General features: G+C 40.3%; 1 protein-coding gene across 1 annotated transcript in view; it reads right to left on the bottom strand.

The window, feature by feature from the left end:
• The window catches only part of adgrd2 (adhesion G protein-coupled receptor D2), an 85,002-nt gene extending 62,470 nt beyond the window's left edge, over nt 1–22,532 (bottom strand). The window contains exons 1-7 of the mRNA XM_034691122.1: nt 22,513–22,532; nt 15,433–15,490; nt 15,029–15,268; nt 14,300–14,929; nt 5,253–5,375; nt 5,019–5,113; nt 2,402–2,692 (exon numbers count right to left, since the gene is read on the bottom strand). Coding sequence (XP_034547013.1) covers nt 2,402–2,692; nt 5,019–5,113; nt 5,253–5,375; nt 14,300–14,929; nt 15,029–15,268; nt 15,433–15,490 — 1,437 coding nt within the window. The 5' untranslated portion in view covers nt 22,513–22,532. The remainder of the gene's footprint in view (nt 1–2,401; nt 2,693–5,018; nt 5,114–5,252; nt 5,376–14,299; nt 14,930–15,028; nt 15,269–15,432; nt 15,491–22,512) is intronic.
• Nucleotides 22,533–27,227: the final 4,695 nt, after the last annotated feature.

Below are 27,227 nucleotides of genomic sequence, written 5' to 3'. Positions count from 1 at the left end.
TCTGCAAAGTAGCCCCCTTTTGCCTTCATGACAGCTTTGCACACTCTTGGTATTCTCTCAGTCTGCTTCATGAAGTGGTCTCCTGGAATGGTTTCTAATTAACATGAGCCTTGTCAAGAGTTCATTTGTAGAATGACTTGCCTTCTTAATATGTTTGAGACCATCAGTTGTGCATGCATATTAATTAACACTTCTTTAAATATGCCAGAATTAGTCCAAAGGCTAATTTATCCATAGTCCCTTGCCAGATGTTAAAAAGGGTTCCCTAAAAAGATCAAGATTAAACAAAAAATGATAAAATAAAGTAGAATAAAATGAAACTAAGAACGGAGAGGAGAAACCAAAACACAAACAAAAAACTAAAGAAAAGAAGATAAGGAAAAAAAAGAAAAGGAAAGTAGAAATAGCAGCATATGATTAAAAATGACTAAAAGCTACATAAGGAGAAGACATGACAGTCTTTGAGAAAGTGGCCAAACACTAAAATACACAGAGCAAGACAATCAGGAATGAGCAATAAGGAAATGTTAAAGGTGACATATCACGCTTTTTTCATCTGTATATTGGTCTAAGAGGTCCCCAAAACATGTCTTTAAAATGTATGCTCAAAAAAACACTTTGAAATCAGATTTTGGTCTGCCTGAAAAACCCTCTTCTTCAGTCCTCCTCAGACCACTCTGTTTTCTCTCTGACCACGCCCCCTCAGGAAGTGGATGTGCCTCGGCTCTCCAGCACGTTGATCTAATGTTTACATGTTGGCTGAATATACACGGCTGCTCAGAGATCACGTTACTTCAACCCTCTGAATCTGATCCAGAATCTGATCCTGACGGAGAGGCGCCTACAGCAGGACCTTTCTGAAGGATTGGTCACAGATTTAGTGTTTCTTGTTGTTTTATTTGTCAGTATGTCGACGTGTGTCTTGGTACACAGCTATGAACATGTAGCTATGTGGCTATGCTAACTAGCGCTAGCACTTATCCATGACAAATAAAAATCATCCACTAGATCTTCAAATCTGCAGACGTGGGGAGTAAAACCGACCTCTGCCAGAAAGGCAGCGGGACCTTTTCTGAAGGATTGGTCACAGATTTTGTGTTTCTTGTTGTTTTATTTGTCAGTATGTAGACGTAGGTACACAGCTACAGCTACGACATGTAGCTATGTAGCTATGCTAACTAGCGCTAGCACTTATCCATGATAAATAAAAATAAATAAAAAAGACGTGGGGAGTAAAACCGACCTTGTGTTTTTTAAGACAGCCTACAACTAGCATGCCTCCCTCCTAAGCTCCTTGTTAGCACACATGTGTGCAGGGAATGAAAATAGGAGGAGGGATTCAGTATTATTTTATACAGTCTATGGGCTGAACAAGCTCCGAGCTCTGACTCCGTGACAGACCGGATATTGTTGTTACGTAACAAAAACACAGAAGTCTGAAACGGCTCGTTTCACACACATTTACAGAAAGGTGGAGAAATCAAAACAGGGGCAGAATGGATTTTTCATTGTCAGGGGGTTTGTAGACATGCCAGGGACACATACTTCAGGTAGAGAACCATTAAAAAGTCAATTTTGCATGATATGTCACCTTTAAGGAAAACACCAACAGACACAGCAGGACAACACTTAACAGTGCTGTATACATTTGCATCAGAGAGTGACTATCAATCATTGGCAAAACCATATTATTTCATAGTTTTGATGCCTTCAGTAATAACCTACAATGTTGAAAATAACTAAAACTATTAATTAAAAATACACTTAATGAGAAGGTGTGTCCAAACTTTTGACTGGTAGTTCATGTTCAATTCAATTCAATTCAATTCATGCTATTGACTTTTGATATTTGAGATGAGTTTTGGCCTCCTCTGCTTTAATTGTGACACTTTTTTGACTGTCTCTTATAAGAAAGTTGACAATTTAGTCAAGTAACAATGTTTATCTAAAAACACATACAACTAACAATACAAGCATGCAAAAAAGAAAAGAAAACATAAAATACAAATTTCAGATTTTAAATGAGGTTGCCTGCATATTCAAGATGGCAATGAATTCAAACAGCACCCAAAGAGTTTAAAGTAGATTTAATAAACAGGAGAGGCATGTTCCTCTGAAACCTGTCAAAACTCAAATTTATCAAACTACTACTCCTTGTTTTCAGTTTGGTCTGGTTTTTGATTATTCTGTAAGAGGCAGTGTGTCTGTGGTATAAAATGCAGTCTGTGTTTTGCCTGTAGGGGGCAGCACTTCCTCATGTATTGCTTTCTCATGTGAAGCAAAATAAAGTTGATGACCTTTCTCAGTTTGTGATAAGTGTATCTGATGCCTGAACAGGTTTGCAACATGATATGCATCAAAAGAGAGAGTCATGCGTGCAGCAAAAGTAAAAAGGTGTTACCTCTTTGATGGCCTGCCACTTGAGGGCGTTGTCTTCACTAATGATGCTGTCGGCCACACTGATGAAGTGCTGGCTGAGCTCCTGGACGTTCCCCTGGCTCTGGTTGGTGGCATCAGCAGGGGGCTGCGTGGGAACGTCAGCAGCCAGAGACAGCAGCTGGATGAGGGACACCATGTCTGTTGGCTGCAGTCCCTCTTGCTGGGTGTCCTCCAGGGCCTGGACTGAGACATCCAGCAGGGCAGAGGCCTGAGCCAGACTGCTCAGCTCTGGCGGCTGCTGACCCAGCACCACCTGGAAGTACAGACACAAATGTTTCAGATACAGGACTTGATCAATTCAAATCATGTGTGTTTTATTCTAACTAACATTAGGATTCACCAAACAGTGAATGGAGATCTGAGGAAATCCAGTTTTTTTGCTCTATCTTTTGATAAAGGAGAGAGTTCAGCTTATTTGATAACTTGAATTGTTCTGTTGGAAAACCAGTACAGTGAGTTATTTTAACATCATGATCTAAATGTTTTTTTTTTTACTGTCTCATTGATTTTGTCTCCAAGCAAGGCCTTACAGTGTCTGTGTAGAGAACTAAGTTTTTCTGCACCTTTAAGAAGTCAAAAGACGATAGAAATAATAAAATGTGAAGCATCAGCTGAAGGAATGTGATAACTTTCTATAAAGTCATTCGTCCTTAAACAAAGACGTCTCATTGTTAGCTGGAGACATACATTTTGTTAACGTCTCAGCGCTTGGTTGCATTATATGGTGCTGGTCTCCTCTTTCAGAGTGTGGTGAATTGTGCTCGCTCTAAAGCCGGTGTTCCCATACTTCGCCCTCCACAGCGTTAACCCTGTGTCTTGAATTCCTTGAACATCACCGTAGAGAACAGACGACCTCTTAATAATCCTGTTTTTTAACAATGTTGTAATGAATTTGTGTCATTCAGTGTCTTTTTTTTAATAAACAGTCTTCTGTGATTTCTCTGAGAACACGGACATGCTGGAGGAGACTTGTACTTTAGACCCCTTTAGAGTCTCAGATGCTCAGGTGCTCCCAAGGTTGTGGCTCTTTCTTCCTTTTCAGAAACTTTTCTACTTTAAGAAGACGAAAAAGCAGTCCAGCAGTTTTGTGATGTTTCAGTGTCAATTGTAGCTGCTGCTTGATTCTGATTGACTACAGTGGAGTGTGTTTTTTTTTTTTTTAAGTTAGATTTTCTGAGCATTGATAGGACAACGGTACAGAAACAAGAAATATGGGGAGTAGAGAGTGAGAGAAGAAATGCAGCAAATGGTTGAGGAGGGGGAGTCGAACCTGCAACTGCTGCAACGAGAACTATCAATCAATCAATCTTTATTTGTATAGCGCCAAATCACAACAAACGTTATCTCAAGATGCTTTTACAAACAGAGCAGGTTTAGACCACTCTGTGTTAAATGATGAACAGAGACCCAACACCAAGACAGGATAAGACTCAGTCTGACCCCACCTAAATCTTAATCCACCATGAGCATTGCACCTCCCAGTATTTAGCTAGTTACAGCTGCGAGGACAAACTTCCTTTAACAGGCAGAAACCTCGAGCAGGACCAGACTCATGTTAGACACACATCTGCTGAGACCCAGTTGGGTCTGGAAGGAGGGATAAGAGATGAAACGAGTAGTAGTAGCTGTTGCCGTGGAGTCCAGCATGACCGTATCAGCAGGAGTCTGGGACTCCAGAAAGGTCTATGGCAGGGGTGTCAAACTCATTTCAGTTCAGGGGTCACATACAGCCCGAGTTGATCTGAAGTGGGCCGGACCAGTAAAATCAGAACAATAATAACCTATGAATAACGACAAGTACATTCTGAAAATGTTCTCATTTAATGAACTATCTTTCTTTTTCCACGATGAGTCTCATAGTGGGGCCGAATATTTAACTCTTTAAGCCCTGAAACCTGCTGCGAACACACCAAACACACAGGTTACACACTCACCTGACACACACAGTGTAATGTTTACTGCAAAAGAACAGATAGATTATAATAATGAAGAAGGTAAAGTTGATTATTTTGGACCCCTCAGCTCCATCATGAACAGTGTGCTTGCTAGACAGGGGTGTAGTGCTAGTGTTAGTAGTTAGTGGATCATCTTATAGTGCTCTAAAAAGTCTTTATGAATCGACCCCCAGAGGCCACATTTGAAGTATTAGTTACTTTTATTGAAAAATTGCAGTTAATGTCTTCTCTGTCATTTTTTCACTTTGCAAAGTTGTTCCGCGGGCCGGATTTCAACCTCTGGCAGGCCGGTTTTGGCCCGCCGGCCGCACGTTTGACACCCCTGGTCTATGGCCTCTGTGAATGGAACGCACTTAGACCACTTTTTTTAAGCAAAAGATGTTGGAGGACTTGGTCTCAGGTTGAAGTATGCTCTTCATACATTTGTTCTAGACATGGATATTAAAGGAAGTGTAAAGTATTGTGACTGTCTCCTCTGGGTCTCATGGGCAGGTTTTTATTGAACTGTTTTTGTCTCAAAGTTTAGAATCATCGTAAATGTTAAGTTTGAAGAACTGACAGTTTGAAAGAAGTTGTTAAAGGTGGATACTTTCCATTGATGTAGGATGCAGGGATTGTCTGTACCTGTGTTTTGTTGGAGAGCTTCATGAGATGATTCATGAAGGCAGACGGCTGCGAGCTCTGAGAATCGCTCATCTGCTTCATCTTCAGGTAACGCTCTGCGCCAAAAACAACATGCAAATGATTAAAGCGTTAGGGTGTTCAAAGAGCTCATCCTGCACACACTATTACCCCTCATAGTCTGTCATTATTTCTTATGAGTATAACCCTGTTCTCTTAAAGAGAGTGTGAGCTCACCTCTGCTGCTCCTGCAGATGAACGGCAGAGGATCAGAACAGTCAGTCAGGCCTAACAGAGGGAGTTGATCCGTCCAGCCCTGCAGCATCCTGCAGCCCTGCAGCTCCATCTGCTGGACAACTGCTGCTAACACATTCACATGGTCACACACACACACACACACACACACACACACACACACACACACACACACACACACACACACACACACACACACACACACACACACAATAAGACAAGAGTCAAGAAAAGAATGAAGAATGAATGATCCAAATATAGAACAGGCTTCAATAAATAAAGGACAGATTCAGTCTTAATGCATTATTCTTAAGGAGAAACTCAAAAAGCTTGTAACATTCGTAGAAAAGCTGACTGCATAGATCTTGCAGGAGAAAGCAAAACTCAGATGTTGAGGGAGGTACTCTTCACCACTGCTCGGAACTCTGTTGTTCCCAAAGCTGCCCCCGCACGGCTGGAACTGTGGGAATCCCCTTCATCCATCCATCCCCCCCTCCCTCCCCCCCTCCCTCCCTCCCTCCCTCCCTCCCTCCCTCCCTCTCCGCCTTCCTGTCTCACTTCTACTCCCCTTCATTCTGACCGCTCAGTCATCCTGATGTGTTTTCAGAGGTGTCTCTCTCTCTCTTATTAGTGGCTACAAAACTAAGACCTGACTTTGAGTAACCACAAGATAACTCTCACTGACACAAGAACATGAGCTTGAACACAAGAATCTAGTTTTGTTTTAGTTCAGTGTTTCACTCTCCATCCAGAAGTGAACACTGTGTTCAGTAGACATCTTTATGGACGTATTTTATAACCACAATTAGAGCTGGGTGATATTTAAAATGATGTTATCACGATAGAATATTTCATATCAGTTGATATCAATAATCGTTATGATAAATAACAAATCATTATTTCATTTAAATGTAAAGGCAGATTTTTGCTCCTGAGTGAAAGTTTAAGAAACACATCTCATCCTGCTGTCTTTCAGCAGTCAAATGTATCAATCTGTGGACATTTGCTCCGTAAAATATTGAAAGGGGTTTCCTATGCAGTGCTGTAAATCACCTTGTGACCTCTCACCTTCTTCTTGAAGTAGTTACCAGCATTAAAGGTGACATATTATGCTCATTTTCATCAAAATATTGGTCTAAGAGGTCCCCAAAACATGTCTTTAAAGTTTATTGCTCATAAAAACACTTTGAAATCAGATTTTGGTCTGCCTGTAAACCCCTCTTTTTCAGCCCTGCTCAGAACAGGCTGTTTTCTGTGTCTGTGCCTTTAAATGAGAATGAGCTCTCTGACCACGCCCCCTCAGGAAGTGGATGTGCCCTCGGCTGTCCAGCACGTTGATCTAATGTTTACATGTTGGCTGCTCACAGACCCGCGTTACTTCAACCCTCTGAATCTGATCCAGAATCTGATCCTGACGGAGAGGCGCCTGCAGCAGGACCTTTCTGAACCATTGGTCACAGATTTAGTGTTTCTTGTTGTTTTATTTGTCAGTATGTCGACGTGTGTCTTGGTACACAGCTACGAACATGTAGCTATGTGGCTATGCTAACGAGCGCTAGCACTTTTCCATGAAAAATAAAAATCATCCACTAGATCTTGGGGAGTAAAACCGACCTTTGTGTTTATTAAGACAGCCTACAACTAGCATGCCTCCCTCCTAAGCTCCTTGTTAGCACACATGTGTGCAGGGAATGAAAAACAGAGGAGGGGTTGAGTTGTATTTTATACAGTCTATGGGCTGAACAAGCTCCGAGCTCTGACTTCAGTTACAGACCGGATGGCGTTGTGAACGTATGAAAAACACTGAAAACTGAAACGGCTGGTTTCAGCACACATTTACAGAAAGGTGGAGAAATCAGAACAGGGGCAGTGTCCAGATTTTATTAATCTACCTGCTGTAGGTTAGTAAACTCCCCTCTGGAAGGTTTGTCAGAAATGATACGGCGGACAACTCGAGTCTCCTTCTTTTTCCGTTTATTTCACACAATAACGCACACGTGCCAACCGTCACTCGGTGGCTAGAAGTTATAAGACTCTTAATAAATAGCTAATTAGTTAGATAGTTAGATAGATAGATAGGTTGTAAACCTGCAACAAAAGCACAAACACAACTCGAAATTAACAACTATAAGTTAACATTAATTATTGTCTGGAACATATTCACTGACTATTCGACTACTCACCGACAAGGCGTACCAGTCCTGACGTTTAACTAAATGAAAGTGAAACTTAAAGGAATATCCATATTTTGGAAGCCCTGCCCACTTCACACACACAGTTGGGAGATCAGGATGCTCCAATCAAATAAAGCCATGTTATGGTCTCATGAAACATATATCACTTAAATAAAAAATGGTTAAAACTACTGTAAAGTTATACAGGCAGAATGGATTCTTTTCATTTTCAGGGGGTTTGTAGACATGCCAGGGAAACATATTTCAGGTAGAGAACCATTAAAAAGTCCATTTTACATGATATGTCACCTTTAATGTTTTATTTTAACTGTGTAATGTGGTTTGAAGGCAAGATGTATGATCTGATTTAATTCTCTTCTGTTTGTGGAAAAACAAAAAACAATAAAACTCTGTTTAAAAAAAAGAAAGAAAAAGATTTGACCCCATTATGCTGTAATCAGATCAGATTACAGATGAACAAGCGAGCACAGAAAAGGCTATGAATGTGGTTTTATGTTATATTTTTAAATTCAAAAGGGAGAAAATGATGAGTTTCCTGAAATAGTACACATAGAGAAAAACATTACAACTTGTTTTGAACCTGTTTCAGGATGTGATGCGCTCTGACTTCAGTTACAGAACGGATGGCGTGACGTATGAAAAACACTGAAAACTGAAACGGCTGGTTTCAGCACACATTTACAGAAAGGTGGAGAAATCAGAACAGGGGCAGAATGGATTCTTTTCATTTTCAGGAGGTTTGTAGACATGCCAGGGACACATATTTCAGGTAGAGAACCATTAAAAAGTCAATTTTGCATGATATGTCACCTTTAAAATATCAACATATAGAAATTATCAACTTCTGTTCTGATGGGCAGTTTATGTCTCCTTACTAGGATACAAAGCACTTCAGATCTATTACAGATGACAGAGTCTTACTTACTTTGACTCCTCTAATCTAAAATACGTCAACAAACTTCCAGGCAAGAACAGTGAGCAGTGAGACAGGTAACAAAGCCTGTTCAGATAAAATATCAGGCACCTCTCCTTTGGAATCATCTACCAGTCAGGGTCCGGGAGGCAGACACCCTCTCTACTTTTAAGAGTAGGCTTCAAACTTTCCTTTTTGATAAAGCTTATAGTTAGAGCTGGATCAGGCTTGGACCAGCTCTTAGTTATGCTGCTATAGGCTTAGACTGACACACTGGGATCCTGTCTCTCTCTCCTCTGTCTGCCTGTCTCTCACTTTAACTCTTCCTATCTCATTAAAGTTACTAACCACAGTCCTTTCTGGAGTCCCTGAGCTCCCTTGTCTCGTAGGTTCCTCTGGATCTCTGCTGCTGTGGACGTGCCAGACTCCAGCTGCTACAACTACTACTATCATCTCTCTCTCTCTCTTCCTCTCCCTCTATCCTTCTCTCCAACACGGTAGGACTCAGCAGATGCATCTAACATGAGTCTGGTCCTGCTGGAGGTTTCTGCCTGTTAAAGGAAGTTTGTCCTTGACACTGTAACTTGCTAAATGCTGCAAAGTGCTCTGCTCATGGTGGATTAAGATGAGATCTACACCTTCTAGTCAACTTTACATTCCTTTTTATTAAAAATAAAAATCACATTTTGTGGATTTGCTTGTTTGCTTCACTGTTTCCTGCATTAACTCTGATGAAAACTTTTTTTCACTTTTTCCTTCTACATGAGTACGATCAATGAACTTTTCAAGGTTAGGCTGACAGACCTGTTTTTCAACGCTGTTCCTTGGTCATAAACACAAGTAAGAAATTAAAACTGCAAGCAGATATGTGCGGGCCCTCACACAGCACCGCCTGATGTGCGCCACCCCCTGATGTGCAGCAGGTGTTGCTGTGCTGCACTTTATGAGGCCTAGGCTGAAACTGTGAGCATATTGGTGAATATTTGTCTATAGAGGCCTTCAGACTGGGGCACTTATGAATCATGAGCGTCCTGGTCCTGATCCAACATTGTATTTGAGAGATATTAGGATTCATAGTTTTTGGCAGATTGCCAAGAAAACCTCGAAATTTGACAGTCTGCCACACCCCCAATTTTTCACATTTTGCAAAGATTTTTTGATGACTTTGAATCCTCAATGTGTCTGCTTCAAAATGTGCATGGTTGGGACTTGATCAGAGCAAAAGTGTAGGGATGAGTTGGCATAAATGCATACCCTTGCGATTTGGGTGACAAAATTTCAACTGAAATTTCTGCGCCTCCTGTTGGGATTTCACCATGATGTCAAGAGGCTTTTTTGTAGATCTTTGCATGATAGCTATGTGTAAAAAATGTCATGTATGTAAGTTGAACCGTGTTGAGGGGCTGCCCAGTTGGAAAGAAGGGGGCGCTATTGAGCGGTTTTTGGATCTTTTTTGCACGGAACCAAAAGAATATCGATAAATTTGCCAGGCCTGTCAAGTTTGGTGAGTTTTGGGGCATGTTGAAGGTTCCCAAAAGGCAATTTACTTTACTAGGTAGAAAGAAAGAAAAATCCTTCGGGTTACAAGAAGGCCTTCGCCGACCTTGTCGGTGCTCGGGCCCTTAATACGTTTAAATTTGAAATGGGTGCGTCACCAGATTTATTTTCCTCACTACCTCCAAAGTCTCTTTCAGAAAGTAACCCACTGATAAGCTTAGCGTTGTCCTTCATGAGTGTGGCTGTTAAAGGACTGAGGACAAGTTGGCTTTCTCTCCTCTCTCTGTTTAGACTCTGTGAAAAGGACTCCTCGTTCTTTGAATGAGACCACTTTAGTGACACAGTCGGGGTTCTGATTCAAAGTTAAAGAAAGAGAAGCTGAGCAGACGACGACCATATTGAAGTTAGCTGAGCTTTTGATGAAGCAACAATGACATCTGCTAAGACTGTGCCGTTGAAACACAAGAAGGTGGAGAACTAAAAATATTTTTTTCAGTTCAGCCTTCACGCCCTAAATGAATGTGCACATTTCAGCTTAAATCAAGCTGTAGACGCAGAGCTTTTTACAGTAATGGCGGCAACAACTTCAAACCTCAAATATTAAACAGACGGTTCATAAAGCACACCTGCTGCGGGTAAAGACCAAGCTATCACTGAGCCCCTCAGATAATAACTCAGCCTGTCACAGGAAGTCATCACGCCATCTTTAAAGATGCACAGCGGGGGAAACATGGATTCTTAATGTCCAACAGTCCACCACTAAAGTTTTTATCTCGTCATCGTCTTGTCAACAAAATCAAAACGTATGACCTGTAGCTTATTCATACTGAAAGGGTATTTGAGTTTCTATAAATAACAACGTTGTCATGGTCACTTGTCCTGCCTGCTGTCCTCTCTTGTCACCCGTTCTCTGAGCATGTTTTGCTGTTGAAAAGTGCCGATCAAGTGAGGACTTACGTTTCCCTAAATGAATGTGCACATTTTTGGGGTCTGATGGGCCTTTTGACCAGTGAATGAAACTGGGACTGAAACTGGAGGTCACATTCAAAGTTTAAATGATTTATCCATTATACGAAGTTGACGTACAGAAAATCAATGACCCAATATCGTAGAAAATCAGTTCATTCTTAAACCTCTTGTTGGCTCTTTTGAGCTGCTCATAAATTCCCCAACTACAAATGAAGCACAGGTGAGCTAAACTGTGTAGCAATAAAGTCATGAAGTTTATCTTTCTTCATTCTTCATGTAAAACAAGCAAGACATCCCCCCTGCCTATTTCCATTTTTCATGTGACGTCACACAATTATAGAACCCCCCTCCTCTGGTGGGCAAAAAAGGCTATCTTCTGTTACGGGCTGCGAGAAAATGACCGGACTCTGCTGCCAACTACGTGTTTGAAAACTTTGCTTCCCTGACTCTGCTGTTCCCGGTTAGGGAACAAAACAAGGATCAAAGTCCACACGTCTTTAAGTGAACATTTCATTAATGGTGAGTTGAAGTAAACACAGTATTTTAATTCATGTATGTTGAGTCCATGTCCCTCTGACATGGTCGGTGTGTGGACCGATGTGAACAACTCCAGCGCTAACTTGTTGACACCGCTAGCTAACCAGCTAATGCTAGCTTAGTGATAACATCTCTGTTTTCAGGTAAGGTGAGGAGAAGGTTCATATTTAGTGTTGAGGCTTCACAGTGAATGATTTAACACGTCTGCATGAATATTGTTATTACATTTTTTATTTTTTATTTTGTATGTCTTATTCTTATGCCTTGTACAAAGAGAACACAGTTTACCAAAGTCAAATTCCTTGTGTGTTCAAGCATACCTGGCCAATAAAGCTGATTCTGATTCTGATTCTGATCATATCAGTCACCTTTGCTCTGATGAGGACGAGTTTCTGAGCCTACACCTCAAACTGCTGCATTACTGACCCGACCAGATCCAAAACACACACTTGTATGTCTGTACTTCTATTGGCTTTCATCCTGGCGGCGGTTTAAAGGGAAGGATTCTTTTTTACATCAATGTAAACCAGTCCCCTCCAGTATTTCGCCAGATTTTTTTGTCATTGTTGCAGCCCAAAAAAAGCCTGGTTTTGCGACAGCTTTAAAAAAAAATAAAAGGTAATGAAAGTTGTGATTTTTTTTTAAAGCTTTTTTCCTCAATAACATCTCAGGGGCAAGTAAATATGCTAAATTACAGTTGTTTTTAGAAAACATTCTTGATGTGACCACTGTGACTGTATTTCGATTCTCTTCATTCACAGAAAAATGCCGTGAAAGGACTGTATTGCGCATTTACGACAGTCCTTGAATGTACCTGCAGTGACAGGCGCACTGGACAGATAATCAGTTCACGGCACTCTGAAATGCATCTGCATTTTTCAACAAGGAGTTGATCCAAACTTACTAAATGTGTCTGACGTTTCACCAAACTGGATTAAATCAAGCTGTAGACGCAGAGCTTTTTACGGTAATGGCGGAAACAACGTCAAACTGCAAATAGTAAACAGACGTCCCCCGGTTGTGTCTTTGTCACTAACGCACACCGGGGGTAAAAATCATCAATGAAGATGAGACAGATGCATGGAGGTGAGGAGAGCTGGTTCATAAATCACACCTGCTAACACTGAGCCCCTCAGATAATAACTCAGCCTGTTACAGGAAGCAGTCCCTCCAGGAAGTTGCGATTTCGCGATCGCAACTATCAACGCAAATTCAACCAATCAGCGCGATTTTTCTGCGGCCTTGCAATTTTTTACAATCAGCGCAACTGTACCGCAAATTTGAACAATTACCTCAATCTCAGCCCCTGTACGTCATCGGTTTTGTCATCAATTTGACTTCCTTGGAACATAAACATAAGTCCTCACTTGATCGGCACTTTTCAACAACAAAACACGCACAGAGAACGAGTGAAAAGAGAGAGGACAGCAGGCAGGACAAGTGACCATGACAACATTATTATTTATAGATTGAGGGGCTCAGTGTTCGCTTGGTCACTACCTGCAGCAGGTGTGTTTTATGAACCAGCTCTCCTCACCTCCATGCATCTGTCTCATCTTCATTGATGATTTTTATCCCCGGTGTGCGTTAGTGACAAAGACACACCCGGGGGACATCTGTTTAATATTTGATGTTTGACCTTGTTGCCGTGGTTACCGTAAAAAGCTCAGAGTCTACAGCTTGATTTAATCCAGTTTGGTGAAACATCAGACACATTCAGTAAGTTTTGATCAACTCCTCGTCATCAAAGATGCAGATTAATTTCAGAGTGCTGTGAACTGACTGTGCATCAGTCGCTGCAAGGTGCATTCAGGGGCCGTCGTAAATGTGCAATACAGTCCTTTCATGTTATTTTTCTGTGAATCAAGAGAATCAAAATACAGTCAGTGGCCACATCAAGAATGTTCTTCAAAAAGCAACTGTAATTTAGCGTATTTACTTGCCCCTGAGATGTTATTGGGGGAAAAAAGCAAAAAGAAATAATCGCAACTTTCACCGCAATTTTTTCAAAAAGCTGTCGCAAATTCAGGCTTTTTGGGGACGCAACAATCACAAAAAAATCCTGCGAAATCCTGGAGGGACTGAGGAAGTCATCATGCCATCTTTAAAGACGCACAGTGGGGGAAACATGGATTCTTAATGTCCAACAGTCCACCACTGAAGTTTTTATCTCGTCATCGTCTTGTCAACAAAATCAAAACGTATGACCTGTAGCTTATTCATACTGAAAGGGTATTTGAGTTTCTATAAATAACAACGTTGTCATGGTCACTTGTCCTGCCTGCTGTCCTCTCTTGTCACCCGTTCTCTGTGCATGTTTTGTTGTTGAAAAGTGCCGATCAAGTGAGGACTCACGTTTATGTTCCAAGGAAATGAAATTGATGACTACACCGATGACGTACAGGGGCTGAGATTAAGGTGATTGGTTGAATTTGCATTGATAGTTGTGATCGTGAAATCGCAACTTCCTGGAGAGACTGGTAAACATCACAAACGTGAAGTTCTGGTGATATAAATATGCCTCCTGCGCTAGTCACTGGACTGACAGCTATGAATTTATATATCAACATCAATCAGAAGTGCAGGCCTGTTAATTGCCTACCTGGGCACATTCTGAATATGCACTCTTCTTCTACAGACTAAAACCAAAGCCTTATGGATGGCAGGGAAAAGTAGATTAATATATATAACAACTGCAAGGGTATTCTGCTCTCCTCTCCCAAACCCACTGATCAAGAGAATCCAAAAAGTTGTGAGCTGCAGGTTTAGTCTCACCGGTTGCTTGAACAGCCTCCCACCAAAGCAGCCTTCACAAGAGTTGTTTTCAGACTTATGAATACACAGACATCAGGGGAGGACAGATTCTGGCCTGAGAGAGACTGACCCTGAAAACTGTCACATCCTGTACGTGATCTTACCTGGGCAAAACAGAAGGACCTCTATGTCTCTGACCGCTGGGTGTCTACTGAGTTGGTGAAGGTTCCAGCTAAACAGCACTTCCTGGGTAATGGTGGAACAGGCGTTGAGTGCAAGGACATGCCTCGTTTCCAGAGTCGTATTCCAAACATTCAGGTCCGTCATATTTCCAAAGAAGGGCTCCGTGAAATTCCCACCAAATGAATCTTGGTCCTGACCCAGAATGAGTATCCCCTCTCCGTAGATATCCCTCGAAGTGTCCTTGTCTGACCCCGTGTCCTTTCTTTCTCCATCCACATATATGGCCCAGTGACCACTACTCCGGCGCCACATGACGCAAATATGATGCCAAGCTCCGTCGTTTGGAAAGGACGCTTTGTATGGCAGGTGCTTCCCATGGATGATGAGCGCCAGGAGGATGCGTCCCTGCACATCCACTTGGCCTCTCAGCTGGAACTCGTTGGTAAAGACAGGCGCGGCGTAGGAGAAGATGGTGGACACCTCATTCCAGTCTGGGCTCCACTGAACACGAACACACACAGTAACTGATGAGAGGGCAGGGAAGGACATGTTGACACGAACAAAACCCTCACGGGAATCCTTTGGGAAGCTCAGAGCTGAGAACTGGGAATCTAAACAGGAGAAGAAGAAGAAGACATCGGTCCAAATGTCTCTCTGGTTTTATAAGTTGAATTGTATTGTGTTGTTTTAAGTTGAAGTAGTTTACTCACACTGCCTGGAGAGGGCCACGGGCTTGTTGGCTGCTTTGCTGGGATTCTGGACCCAGATAGGTGAGCGAAGTCCCGTCTGCCGGAGCAGCTCCATGACCCCTTCTCGTTCCTCTGATTGGTTGAGGTTGGCGAGCGAGCTGAACTGACCTCTGCAGACGCTGTCAGCCCTGGAGTAGGCCAGCGAGTCATTGACAAGCTGGAAGGCCCAGTTAGAAGTTAAATGGGTCTCTCTCTGTTGTCCTGTGGAGTCAGAAACAAGACGCATGAAAGCATGAATGAGAAATATGTCACATACTTTTAATATTCATTTTCTGAAGGCTCAAGTTGGCTGATGAAATATGTCACAACAACAGATTTTAACTGCTGCCCTCTTAATGACCAATGAAAGAGATTAACAGTCTCACCATGTGATTCCTCCAGCCTGTCTGGCCCAGCATGTGTGGGCTCACTCTCACATACCATCTGCAGAAGAACAAGTTTACATTAATTCAACAGAGCTCCTTCCTGCCTGCTATGTAAGCACTGGACCATGTTTGCTCTAGAGATCTACTTGTAAAGGGAAAGGGAGCTAGAGGAATTTAAGATGATAAAAATTCAAAAGTTGATGCACAGAGGAGCATTTTCAAATGAATAGGAGTTAAAATGAAACACAGAGAGTGTTTGCACTGCTCTGCTAATGCAACAAAGTACAGGCTGAGAAGATTTTTTACCAAGAATGAGAAGAGTAGGAGTCCAGTACGCAGGGCTCCAGTCATCTCTGAGCCGGTTTAGTCTTCGAACACCAAACAAGATGTACTTCACTGTGGAAAAGTCTCTAAGTCACAAAAGGAAGCCCTTTTGATTATTGGTATTACACCAACTCTATCTCAAATGAGGCTTTGAAAATTGCAAAGTCCTTTTTTGCATCATTCTTCATCAGGTTGTTCCCAAAAAATGTGGACAGTGCGTCTTCAGTCATTGTTGCACTCTCAGTTGTAGTCTCCCCATCTTCCTCCAAAGCAGCTAAAGTGCTGATTCAGCAATCTGGCATTAAACTCCATGTGCGGTTTGATCAAATCCAAATCTGGTCCAGACTCCTCACCTAGTAGCTCGGCTTCAAAGTCCAGCATGTCCAGCAGAGTTTCTGGTCTCCTAAGAGCCAGCAATCCCCAGAGCGTCTGTCCAAAAGTGCCAGTCTGCCTCCAGCCTCCCCCCCCCACCCAGATCCCCCACCCCTTCCTCTTTAGTACCCTGAAGCCATCTGCCTTTGTCATGCAAATGAAGTCATTTTTTAAAAGAAGCCTACTTGCGCAAGCAGTGTCAAGCATTTGGCTCAGAGAGTTCATCAAGAGCAGCACAGCGGCGGACATCTTTACCACTCACACTTCTATGAGACTCAGAAGTTAACTGGCAGATCTATTTTATTGCTCTACTTCATGACCAATTAAACATTAGTACTGGCTATGTAATTAATGTACTGTTACCGTAAACTTTGACTTGTGGGATGGCTTTTATCTGGTGGATGTGCGCACATGCTCCCTTTGACATCCACTGTACTCACATTACACCTGCCAAATGTTTTCCTCAAGCATGTGTCCATTCACAAATCAAAGTCTAGATAGTTGAACAGATCACAGATATCACTTCTATTTAATATAGATGTTGCGAAATGTATTTCTCAACTCAACTTTATTTATATAGCACCTTTCATGCAGCCCAAAGTGCTTCACAGAAAAACTGAGACAGAAAACAACAGCAATGGGAAAATTATAAAAGGCATGATTATGAATAAAATACTTAAAATAAGATAAAATCAACACAGTAAAATTAATAAAATAAGTAAGAGTGGACAGAAAAGTTAAAAATAAGGTAGCGTTAACAAGATCAGATGGATACAAGTAATAAATAGATAAATAAATAATGAAAGAAGGTCAATAAATGTTAAAACAATGATTTAAATAATAATGATTACAATAATAATAAAAAGAAAAATAATCAAAATAATAATGCAGTCAAAGGCTAAAATAAACTACTCCAAATTAAAAGCTAGATTAAAAAGGTAAGTCTTAAGTTTACTTTTAAAAACACACAGAGAGGTCGCTGTTTTCAATCAATCAATCAATCAATCAATCAATCAATCAATCAATCAATCAATCAAGCTTTATTTATATAGCACCTTTCATACAAATCAAATGCAACCCAAAGTGCTTTACAGCGATTGAAAAACAAGAAAGAAGCAGAAATGCAACAATGGCAAGACATATTAAGGGAAGATAATAATAATGATAATAATAAAAATAATAAGAATACAAATTAAAAATAAGAACAATATAAAATAAAATAGAGACTAATGCACACCAAAATAAAATATGTGTAATTAAAATAAGTTAAAGCATCAAAATTAAGAATAAAAATAGCTAAAATAAATAGATTTAAAAGTTAAGGATAAGAGTTGAAAAATAAAACTAAGGCTACAAATATCAATAAAACTGAGTAGATAAATGAGATTAAATAAATGAATGAATAAATACATAAAAATAGAATAAGATAACAGTTAAAATTATGAAAATAATAAAGCAACATTTAAATCAGTATTATAGTAAAAGGTAGGTAATAAAATTGTTAAACTCTACATGAAAGCCAGACTGAATAAATAAGTTTTTAGTTTACGTTTAAAAGTCTCAATATCTCTATCAGCTCCTCTCAGATCCTCCGGCAGGCTGTTCCATAGTTTGGGAGCGTAGTGGCTGAAAGCAGTGTCACCAAATGTTTTAGTTCTGCTCTTAGGAACAGCTGAAAGAGAGGAGCCGGAGGATCTGAGAGACCTACCTGGTTTATATACTAAAAGCATTTCTGAGATGTAGTCTGGTGCGAGACCATGCAGTGCCTTAAAAACAAGTAAAATAATTTTAAAATCAATGCAAAAAGCAACAGGCAGCCAATGTAAAGATTTTAAAATAGGCGTAATGTGTGCTCTCCTTCTGGTCCTCGTTAAAACTCTAAAACGCTGCTGCATTTTGTATTAACAGCAGTTTGTAAATTGTGTTCTTTGGAAGACCAGAAAGGAGAGCATTGCAGTAGTCCAGCCTGCTGGTTATAAAAGCGTGCATTAAGTCTCTCTGTGTTGCTCAGAGAGAGAAACGGCCTCACTCTAGAAATGTTCTTTAAATGATAAAAGGCTGTTTTGGTGATAAAACGAACATGTGGTTTAAAATAAAAATCAGAATCAAATAAAACACCAAGGTTTCTTGCTTCTTGGCTTGGATTAAGTCCATGAACGTTGAGTGTGGAGGCCAGTTTCTCTCTCTGAGCCTTTGAGCCGAAGTACGTCCGTTTTTTCCTGGTTGAGCTGTAAAAAGTTATGTGACATCCAGGTTTTAATATCTAAAATGCAGTTAAAAAGTGAGTCTTGATGTCCAGAGGCAGAGAGTTCAGAGTTTAGGGGTATAAAAACAGAAAGCTCTCTCTCTCTGTTTGAGACACACGAGGAACATTTAAGAGGGGCACAGGAGATCAGTGATGTATGGAGGAGCAAGGCTGTTAAGAGCTTTAAAAACAAGTAAAAGGACTTTAAAATCAATTCTAAAAGAAACAGGGAGCCAATGCAGAGTTTTTAAAGGTGACATATCACGCTTTTTTCATCAATATATATTGGTCTAAGAGGTCCCCATAACATGTCTTTAAAGTTTATGCTCAAAAAAACACTTTGAAATCAGATTTTGGCATGCCTGAAAAACCCTCTTCTTCAGTCCTCCTAAGAACACTCTGTTTTCCCTCTGACCACGCCCCCTCAGGAAGTGGATGTGCCTCTGCCGTGCGCGATAGAGAGCAGAGGAGAATTGTGAACGCCATGTAGAGACAGAAATGACATCCTGTCTTGTAAATAAGATAAATAACATAAGGATATTTAGTCTGTTACATAAAAGAACAAGGTATAGACCTGATCTATGAGAGAGGTAACCTTAAATCGCTTCTGCTTTGACTTCCAAGGGGTGGCGGTGCTTCCCTCTCGTGGGAGCGCGCGCTCACACACACATACGTGAACATATGAACCCATACTAATGGTTAGCCACCAAGGCTGTGTCGGCTAATATACTGTAGCAGTTTGAAGGTTGAGTTAGCACATACTACCATTACCTTCAACTTTTGTTTCCCCTCCATCTTACCTTCCACATCATCTCAAAAGAGTCGTGCTTTCATAAAAGACAGTTTACTGGAAATTTAAAATCCCTTTAAATGTAGTCACTTGGAAACCTGCAGTCTCCTCCATCTTTCTGACTTTTATTAAGAATGTTGCTTTAAGAATTCAGCATTAACTCAGGGTCCATCTCTCTTAGTGTGGCTTCACACACACACACACACCTGTCCAGGCAGACTCACACAGAGACTAATATACTTGAGAACTGGACTGCCAAAGTCAAGTCTCCACATCTCTCGCGCCCAGAATCTAGTCAAAGATGGAGATGGATGGAGACAAAGCCCACCATTAGTATTCAGCCTTGGTACCCACGCTCAGTGTGAAGAGCTGGACAGGAGCCCACAGGAACAAAAGCTGCTGCAGACTGAGGCTTCTGGACACGGCTCTCCCTCGTGCCCTGCTCTCCTGTTGCCTATTCATCGAGCTACACACCAGCCTTCTCCGTCACGTTCAGTGAAACTTAGTCATTGGTGAACACCCAAGCTTCCACTTGTTAGTGTTTGCATTGAATAGAAGCTACAGCTCCCTATTCTCTGTGTAGAACAGTTGCAGGTTTGTTTGAGTCAGTGAAAACAATGTTAAAAACGTTGCAGCTCAATGTGACTCAAAAACTGTTTTCCCTTCAGTGCTGCCTTCACAAAGGCCTCTACATTTCCCTTTGTTCAAACGAATGTAGAACACATTTACACAGAGCACTCGTAGCTCGACTGTGCCAAGGTTTATAAGATGACTTTGAGATGATGAATTTTTTTTGTACCTACAGTACATCGTGCAAAAGTTATTCAATCAATACAGCAACTTAAATTAAGTTGAACTATTTTATTTGATTCAAGTATTGATTTCTTTTTATTGACTTTAAAAAGGCAAGACTTTTACAATCAAGACCATTATACCAGATTTATAAAACCCTCTGTAAGACCTATGTTGACACCCATTAAAGATGCAGTGATGGTATCTTCTGTTTAGCTGTGTTTAGATCTACTCAACTCAACTCAACTTTATTGTATATATCAACTTTCATACATACAAACATGCAGCCCAAAGTGCTTCACAAAATAACAAAGAGACAGAAAACAATAGCAATGGCAGAATTATAAAAGGCATGATTATAATTAAAATACTTTTTAAATAAATCAATACAGTAAAATTAATCAAATATAATAAAATAAAAGAAATACACTAAAATTAACAAAATAACACAAAAAATCAATACAGTAAAATTAATAAAATATGATAAAATAAAATCAATACAGTTAAATAAACCAAATATAATAAAATAAAATGAATACAATAAAATTAACAAAATATAACACAATAAAATCAATACAGTAAAATTAATAAAATATGATAAAATAAAATCAATACAGTAAAATTAATAAAATATGACAAAATAAAATCAATACAGTTAAATAAACCAAATATAATAAAATAAAATGAATACAATAAAATTAACAAAATATAACACAATAAAATCAATACAGTAAAATTAATAAAATAAAATCAATACAGTAAAATAAACCAAATGTAATAAAATAAAATAATTACAGTACAATTAACAAAATATAATAAAATAAAAGAGATACAGTGACATTAAAATAAATAAATAAAATTAATAAATACAGTAAAATTAATAAAATAAATACAGTAAAATTAAGAAAAATATAACAAAATAAAAGAGATACAGTACAGTGAAATTAATATAATATAATAAAATAAGTGAGAGAAAAGTTAAAAAACATGTAGAGTTAAAAAAATCAGATGAACACAGGAAATAAATTAGTAAATTAGATAATTAAATGTTAAAGCAATGCTTATATTATAATGCAGTCCAGTGATAAATTACTCCAAATGAAAAGCTAGATTAAAAAGTTAAGTTTTAAGTTTGCTTTTTAGCTGGTGACGAAGCAGACTTAAATTTCTATAGATGTCTTTAAATGACATCAAAAAGGAAACGAGGCCATTAGAGACAGGACTGATCATTTCTTTAAAGTTGTTTTTGTCTGTAATCTCTGTTGCCGGGTAGGTTTTAGGCAGAAGAATCAATCTTTGTTCACAAAGGCAGAGAGGGTGGTGACACATCTGACCTTTCGAAGACAGGACAAGGAGACTTCTCTTCAGAAAGCATCACTTACACATTTACATGACCAGATCAGCAAAAAATAAGAGCCACATCTTTGACCATGGGGGGAGACAGGGCTGGACACAAACCCAAAATATCCTCTAAGGGGATTTATGCCGACGCCAATATTTTTCAAGTGATTTTAAAGTCACAAAAAAATTTGCAAAGTCAGAATGAAGTCAGGAAAGTTCTGCTAAAGTTGTGGCACGTGATTCCAGACGATTCTTTAGCTTGTTTCAGCTGAAAGCCAGAAAATGGATGAGCTTCGTGACTTCCTGTACGTCTACATGGAGATTTTAAACAGCTCAGCACAGAGATGCCACTCTGCTGTGTCACTGCAGTAAAACCCATTAAATGTTAATGTATTAAACTTAACTAGCACATTAAAAGCTGCCACCTGCTCTTAACACACTGACAGGACAACATGTAGTTGTTAAAGGTCTGATGGTAGTGAGGACGGATACACACGGAGGGCCTTTTTACTCCACAGGGCAAAGAACAGAGGAGACTGTCAACACCAAAGATGTGACTCTTAGGGCCTGATCTACTAAAGGTTTGCGTGTATAAAAACACGTGCAAACTTGATAGCGCGCACAAAGCTGACGTACTAACCGGGAGCACCGAGGATTGCGTCTGTCAAATGAGCAAAATAGCACTCGCAAATCATTTAGCGTGTTTGCCTTCATGAATATGCAGAATACATGTAGATCATCAGGACGTGCAAAATACTGGGAGGAGGAGGAGATGCAAATGTAATCATTTAGCACACGCAATGTGATCTATCAAACCTGAAGCAGATAGCGTGCGCTGTTTTTGCGTCTATATTTAGCACGTTTGAAAGGCAGGTGCAAACTGGCACAGCGTTACGCACACTTGGCTGCGGTCACTGTAAAGCTCATCATAACATCGCTTTACAACATGCCCGCAAAAGCTGGGTTTACAAGCATTACTAAATGTTTTAGTCAATCAAACCAAGAGAACAAAATAATAATAATAAAACACAAATTCAAAGCAGTTCAGCACCACGGATAGCGACCGCATCATTCTGACACTCACTTTAACTTTTTCATATAATGAGAGCACAGTAGGTCACTGTATCAACAGATATAAAGTTTAGTCAAATTGGCACAGCGGCCCACATGTTCACATATAAACAAAAAATCAACATGAAGTACTCGTCCTACTCACCACTGTCTGGACGAGCCTTAAGCTCCACGGACTTGTCCACGATGCACTGTATGTCCATTTTCTTTGATCTGTCACTCTCAATAGATAACATGACATGTCCACTCAGTCTATTCTGTCCCATCGTGCTCATGAAGGGGTTTTTAGTTAGTTTTAACTTGGAGAATGAGCGCTCACTGAGCTGCGCCAGGCAGCTCTGCGTAACTCCTCATCTCGTGCTTGCAGCAGTGTGTTTGGGCGAATTGATTCAAACATGTTCCCAGTTCCATTTTAGCTGGTGAATCTTTGGGACAGTTGCTGGATGATGATATCAGGCATTGAAAACGTTCACCCGAAAGTTGCTCCCTGGGACAGTGAGGCGACTGTCTTCATCCAAGTGACGCCTAACTTTTCTAGAGCAAGAGTGGCAGACTTAGCCTCCTCAAATCGCTCTCTAAACTCCATCAAAACACTGATTGCGTTTTGGAGAAGAGTAGATGCGTTTATTTCATGGGCAGATCTTCTGTTTTTTCTCACATCATTCACCTTTTCACAGATGGCCTCCCAAATCATGTTTCTAACGCTGAGATGTCTCTGCTGGAGTTCACCGATGTGTTTATTTCCCTCCTCCACTAAAACCTCCAACTCCATGTCTTCAAACTTCATTTATCGCTTAAGACCACTCTGCTCTCTCAAACTCTCCATGGTGACAGCCGATAGCACACGCAAAATCCTCATTAAAATAGGGCGGTCCGCACCACTTTTGCACTCGTTATCATTTGCGCACGCAGTCTTAGTAGATCACCCGCAACACGCCCAGAAATAGCGCGTGCAAAATTATTACTTGCACACGCAAATTAGCGCTCGTTATTTGGGATCTTAGTAGATCAGGCCCTTACAGTATTGGTAACTTTCCCCCACTCACTGTTTCCCTTTACATGTGAAAGTAATATTGAAAGTTAGCACTCTGCAGTTTCGTGCTTAATCTAAAAGTTCAGCCACCAATGCAACAAAGATCAAGATGGTCATTTAGGGAGAGCAGCTAGCATACGGGTTGGACCCACGCCACAATGGCATATGAATTTCCGCCACAGGGGATCAATAAAGTTCTCTAATCTAATCTAATCTTTTTACAAAAAGCCAACCATGTGCTCTACAGGTTTGTACGTTACTATTTGTTATTACTGGTTGTATAATATGCTTGATTCTGATTGGTCTAAACCCCTTGACGATGGCTATTAACTTTCACTAACATGTGCAACACCAGAGACAAACTGATCACGTGTCATGTCAAATCAATCCTCTGAAAAGAGTTCCAGCACATTTAGCTTCTGCTTGTTGACACCATAGACCGTGAGAAGATGCAACCGTTAGCTTCCGTTAGCATCAAAACAATGTGCCTTTGTTTTCGTGATGTTTTTTCTGTGTTGTTATCCTTAGATTTCAAGTTTATTTGGTAAATGTCTTAAGTCCTCCTTTACCCCTTTTTGACCTAGGCACTACCAGAGCCGGTTCGGAGCACCAGTTTTTCGTGTTTCGACTGTGAGTGAACTGGCTCCCGGACCGGAAAACCGGTTCCAGAGAGGCTCCAACTCTTTGCTGGTCTAGAACCGTGAACTGCTTACGTCAGGGGTGAGGGGCGGGGTTGCCTTGATCAACAACACAAACCAAACGTGTTTCCTCCATTGTCCTGCAGCGAACAAATAAAAAAGAAGACTAATGGATTCCAAGGCAAAGCAGCGGTCGGCCAAGGAGACAAGCTGCTGTTGTCCGCCATCGTTGTTGTTGTGAGGGGAAGTTCACGCTAACGCTGCTGGGAAAATCGGTCACATGAATCTGAGGTCATGACGTGCCTCTTCCACGGGCTCGAGCATGCTGAAAAACAAACACGTGTTGTGTTGGTTCACGAGTTCAACTGGCGCAAGCACAAGCCTGGAAATGCAACCCAGTTCGCGTTGGCCAAAAAGAGGTAAGAGAGATCACACAACCCTCGAGCATATTGGCGTATGGTTAACAGGTAGTTATGGGAAATAGAATCCTGACAGGATGAGTCAAGACCCCAGCACGAAGGGGACTAACTAACCATACGTTACCCCCACAAAGGAAACAACACATTGGTACTGTCGCAGTTCAATCTAAGGTATGTATATAATCTTTTTCTCTTAGCTTAAAGCTTTAACTAACTCAGTACTCGTTCCTGCATTAACTCCATGCTCTATATGCCTGTCTCTTATGGAGGTGTGTACACCACACATACATGCCTGGATTCGTGCCACTGGAAACAAATGGCACAGTCTTCTCTGGAGTTATGAAAGATGAATCCAGTTTACACAAGTACCCTTTGATGGATCTTTTGACTTAGTTGTTAGAAAGTGATATCAAAAGGCATTGGCAAATACAAGTTTAAACCTCCGTTTGAGTGCTGCAGAGACCTTGAGGTGCTATAGCTGTTTTACTTTTAAGGTCTGTTATTGTATTTCATTTTCAGTGAATGATCTCTCTTCCTTTTAAAGAAATGATATATGAAAACAAACTGTTGTACTTTTCATGAAGTTTTTTCATGAGGAGAGAGCAGATACGGCAACATGAGGCCACCGAGACAAAAGGTTCAGCGCCCTGCATTGAAAGCTCTGTGTGAAATGGGAAACAAGTAAACTTCTGTTAGCGTTTCAGGCCTGTAAAGATAAATGACAGCATTCCTCTGTGTTTACAGTATGCACTTTGTTCAATGTTGAATGAATTCAGATAACTGCTGGTATGCTCACCTACATCCATGACTTAAAGTTCCAATGAAATTGAAACATGTTGAAGTTTTTCTTTTGAGATATCGCAACATCAGTGTCCAGCCCAGCAAAGAGTGTAGGTGTTCCCTCGTTCAGGAAGTTTCTAAGAAATGTAATAAGATAAATGGACTTTCTATTTAACTCCTTGTTTACTATCTGTAAGATACGAAACCACAGACTGTTTATTAAAGGGGATGCTGTGAGTGTTCACGTACTGACTGGCTGCAGTATAGGTCATAACACCCGCCTCCCTCATGTTAACAGATGGACCATGGGCCTAACTATAAGTTTACATAGTTATTTGATTGACAGCTCCGTTGACATATGCAGGCTCCTGCAGTGTTCTTCGCCGGATTAGCAGAGTTCAGGTGAAACCAAGCAGCAACCTCCGGTCTCAAAATATGAAGCCCATGCAGAAGTGTTATAAACTGCAGTTCATCAAGCGTCCACTTGGGTCTGGCTGCAGAAACACCAGAAACCACATACACACCAATTTAAAGAAGACAATCTTTATAGCAGAAATAAACATGTTTACAGCCTGGTTCAAAAAATGGCTTCAGTCTACATAGCTAATTTCTCTATCGGCACACACTGTACGTGGGGTGAATTATTTTTTAACGCAATGGTTCAGAGGATATTAAAGGTGACATATATCGCTTTTTTTTATATTGGTCCAAGAGGTCCCAAAAACATGTCATTAAAGTTTATTGCTCAAAACAACACTTTGAAATCAGATTTTGGTCTGCCTGTAAATCCCTCTTTTTCAGCCCTGCTCAGAACAGGCTGTTTTCTGTGTCTGTGCCTTTAAATGAGAATGAGCTCTTTGACCACGCCCCCTCAGGAAGTGGATGTGGCCTCGGCTGTCCAGCACGTTGATCTACTGTTTACATGTTGGCTGAAAATACAAGGCTGCTCACAGACCCGCATTACTTCAACCCTCTGAATCTGATCCAGAATCTGATCCTGATGGAGAGGCGTCTGCAGCAGGACCTTTCTGAACCATTGGTCACAGATTTAGTGTTTCTTGTTTTTTTATTTATCAGTATGTCGACGTGTGTCTCGGTACACAGCTACGAACATGCAGCTATGTGGCTATGCTAACTAGCGCTAGCACTTTTCCATGACAAATAAAAATCATCCACTAGATCTTCAAATCTGCAGACGTGGGGAGTAAAACCAACCTTTGTGTTTATTAAGACAGCCTACAACTAGCATGCCTCCCTCCTAAGCTCCTTGTTAGCACACATGTGTGCAGGGAATGAAAAACAGAGGAGGGGTTGAGTTGTATTTTATACAGTCTATGGGCTGAACAAGCTCTGAGCTCTGACTTCCGTTACAGACCGGATGTCGTTGTGACGTATGAAAAACACTGAAAACTGAAACAGCTGGTTTCAGCACACATTTACAGAAAGGTGGAGAAATCAGAACAGGGGCAGAATGGATTCTTTTCATTCTCGGGGGGTTTGTAGACAGGGACACATATTTAAGGTAGAGAACCATTAAAAAGTCCATTTTGCATGATATGTCACCTTTAAATCTAAACCTAAATGTTAAATCTAAATGTTAAATCTAAATCTAAATGTTGGTCCGCGATCCTAAATATTTAGCTGATAAGCGGCAGTGTGAATTTATATATCAGCTAAATATTTAGGATCGCTGAGCAACATTTAACATTTATATTAAACATTAATATTTAACATTTTGGTTTATCGTTGAACATTTAGATTTATATTTAACATTTAGATTGATATTTAACATTTATATTAATATTTTTATTCAAACTTTAGATTGATATTTAACATTAGATTGATATTTAACATTTAGATTTAATATTTATATTCAACATTTTGATTTATCCTTGAACATTTTTAGATTTATTGTTGAACATTTTTAGATTTGTCGTTAAACATTAAGATTTATTGTTGAACATTTAGATTGATATTTAACATTTATATT

The sequence above is a fragment of the Notolabrus celidotus genome, chromosome 9 (genome assembly GCF_009762535.1).
Source record: "Notolabrus celidotus isolate fNotCel1 chromosome 9, fNotCel1.pri, whole genome shotgun sequence".
In the NCBI taxonomy this organism is placed as follows: Eukaryota; Metazoa; Chordata; class Actinopteri; order Labriformes; family Labridae; genus Notolabrus; species Notolabrus celidotus.
Note: the sequence above shows the minus strand (reverse complement) of the source record. Positions and strands in the feature narration are given on the sequence as shown.